The 2,859-nt window shown below is 39.7% G+C and overlaps 1 protein-coding gene across 2 annotated transcripts in view; it reads left to right on the forward strand.

The window, feature by feature from the left end:
- Positions 1 to 2,859, forward strand: part of LOC108288887 (activating signal cointegrator 1) — a 70,551-nt gene that overhangs the window by 57,466 nt on the left and 10,226 nt on the right. Inside the window, exon 9 of one of the 2 annotated variants that reach the window (XM_017508070.2) lies at positions 1,945 to 2,091. In XM_017508070.2, coding sequence (XP_017363559.2) covers positions 1,945 to 2,076 — 132 coding nt within the window. In that variant the 3' untranslated portion in view covers positions 2,077 to 2,091. Of the gene's footprint in view, positions 1 to 1,810; positions 1,914 to 1,944; positions 2,092 to 2,859 lie in introns of those variants that run through there. The other variant, XM_037731205.1, reaches the window with a different exon arrangement.

Below are 2,859 nucleotides of genomic sequence, written 5' to 3' on the forward strand. Positions count from 1 at the left end.
AGTGCTGGGATTACAGGCTTGAGCCACCGCGCCCGGCCTAAGAGATTTTATTTCATGCCAGACATTGGAGAATGTGGGTTAATAGGATTGATCCAGTAGAGAGGCAAAAATTATTGATATGGAAGAAAGAGGAGAGATTGGCTGAAATGGTTTGTGGTGTTAGAATAGCAGAGCTGTGATTGTCCTTTGTCTCAAGGGTCTGTAAGCCACAGATAAGGAAAAAGAGGAAAATTAAAGCGATGGTAATTATAACTGTTGCTGCTCTGGTCTCTGTAGAATTAGGTTTAGATATATTGACGGCAGCCTCTGGTTTTATTTGTGCCTAAGCACCCCAGCATGGATCTTGTGCAGAGCTTGTTTCCTTCTAATACCCAGCAATAACAGCTGGGCCCGGCTGTTCTTTGGCTTCTGAAGATAAAAGGGATAAGAAAAAAGAGGCTTTACCCTTGTATCCTTAACCTTACTTTTCTACCATGAATATTTTGACCCTGCCTATTAATATGATTGTGGCTGATACTATTAAGTTTGTTTTATAGGCTGGGTGTGGTGGCTCTCTCCTATAATCCCAGAACTTTGGGAAGTTGAGGCAGGAGGATCACTTGGGTCCAGGAGTTTGAGACCAGCCTGGGCAACATAGCAAGACCCCATCTCTGAAAAAACAAATCAAAAACAAAGTACATGTCACACCTCTTCCACAGGGGAAGCCATAGTGTGTGGGCAGGACCAGAAGCTGCAAAAAATCCCTTCTGTTTTCCCCACAGCATGACTTATTACATAGGACAAAAGTGGTCAATAAAGAAGTTTAATCATTCTTCTAGTTACAGAGAAATTTGAATTTCCTTACCTTTTAAAATAAAACTTTTAGTGGCTTAGACTTTAGAAGGCATATCTTAGCAATCAAATAAGGGTTGAAAATACAGGTCATTTCATACTTTTGATGGTAGTTACTAGGAGAAAGGCTCCTCTGGTAATGAAGTTTGACCCAGAAGCCTATGAGTCATATTTGTTGAACATGCTAAACGTAGGACATAGTAAGATAGGAAATAATGAAATTCCAGCTCAATTAGCTATTACTAGCCCTCAATTGCTCTTAAATTGTGATTATGTAGCCAGCATAGTCTTACTCTAGGTTCTGTGTCTGTTTTTACAGAAAAAAAAACAAAAACAAAACAAAACTCCTAACTATTCATTCACAGATTTGTTTTATGATAAAAAATCCAAAGAAGGTTTCTAAATAATTTTCAGAATTGCTCTACCAGTTACCTTTTCACCCGAAGTAGATCTGGAAAGCATCCAGCAAAACAGCTTTTGCATGTTCATACCTTTCAGAATGAATCATCTTCCTTCCCTTTAGTAAGAGAAGGGCTATGTGTACTGTTTCTGGCAAATTTCCACAGATGTTTTATTTTTCTTAAGTCTTCCAGTGCTTCACTTGAGTTGAACCTAGGGGGTACCTGATGTTCGCTAAGGAGATCTTTGAATCTCCTCACCCTTGGTTGGTTCTGTTAAAAGAGCAGTCAGTTCTGATTCTCCTGGGAGGATTTCAGGTATCCTTTTTTTTTTTTTTTTTAAATGAAGTTGTTCTCACTATAGGAAATCAGAGATGGCAGGCAATAGACTGTATAATGCTGTACTAAGGATTGTAGAAAGGTGAAGGTTTGTTCTTGCTTGTTGAGCATAATCCTCTTTACCTGTGAAATGAAGAGTACTATCATAAGAATGTTGAGGTGAAATCTGGGGCATCCTCTGATCTCCTTAAATTCAAAATTTGTCCCAACTAGCCTGAACTTTTTATTTTTATATTTCACAGTTTCCAGACATCAGTCAAGAATCTGATTCTCCATTTGTTTTCATCTGCAAAAATCCTCAGGAAATGGTTGTGAAGTTTCCTATTAAAGGAAATCCAAAAATCTGTAAGTCATGATTTTTTTTTTTTTCTTTAAGATAGTCAAGTGCAGTAGTGAGAAGTGGGGGAAGAAAGTAGAACAAGGAGTTGGATCTGTAACTGACTGTGAACAGTCAATTGAGGTAACCCACTTTGGACCAGCCTGTAAGTCACGATCTTTGATGGTCTAATTTTCTTTTCTTTTTTTGTCTTGCATCTCACTTGTCTAAATTTTTATAATCTTCTCTTTTACTTTGTTCTGTGTGTCCCTAGTGCTGGAGGCTTAATACAATTATACTTATCAATAACTTTATATTAGGTTAACTACAACAAAGCCTCTTCAGAGTACACCTTGATCCACAATTGCTGGCATAGTAAGTCACTCTAAACTTCTGTTTCAGACCCTATTAGATTAAAATGCTGTTTGTCAGCCAAAAGAGAATGTTTTGTCCCACTGTACTGCTCATTAAAGGAAGTAGTAAGGCAGTGCACTGGCAACCCTGTCATTTAGCTGTATCTGTTTATCCATTGTTTAGTATTCAACTCAAGAATAAGGGCTGGGTGTGGTAGCTCACTCCTGTAATCCCATAATTTTGGGAGGCCGAGGTGGGTGATCATCTGAGGTCAGGAGTTTGAGACCAGCCTGGCCGACATGATGAAACTCCTGTCTCTACTAAAAAAAAAAACAAAAAATTAGTCAGGCATGGTGGTGGGTACCAGTAATCCCACCTATTCAGGAGGCTGAGGCAGGAGAATCACTTGAACCCGGGAGCCGGAGGTTGCAGTGAGCCAGGATTGTACCACTATAGTCCAGCCTGGGCAAAAAGAGTGAAACTCTATTTTAAAAAATAAAATGTCGGGCACGGTGGCTCAAGCCTGTAATCCCAGCACTTTGGGAGGCCGAGGCGGGTGGATCACAAGGTCAAGAGATCGAGACCATCCTGGTCAACATGGTGAAACCCCGTCTCTACTAA

This window comes from Cebus imitator, unplaced genomic scaffold (genome assembly GCF_001604975.1).
Source record: "Cebus imitator isolate Cc_AM_T3 unplaced genomic scaffold, Cebus_imitator-1.0 Scaffold386, whole genome shotgun sequence".
Taxonomy (NCBI): domain Eukaryota; kingdom Metazoa; phylum Chordata; class Mammalia; order Primates; family Cebidae; genus Cebus; species Cebus imitator.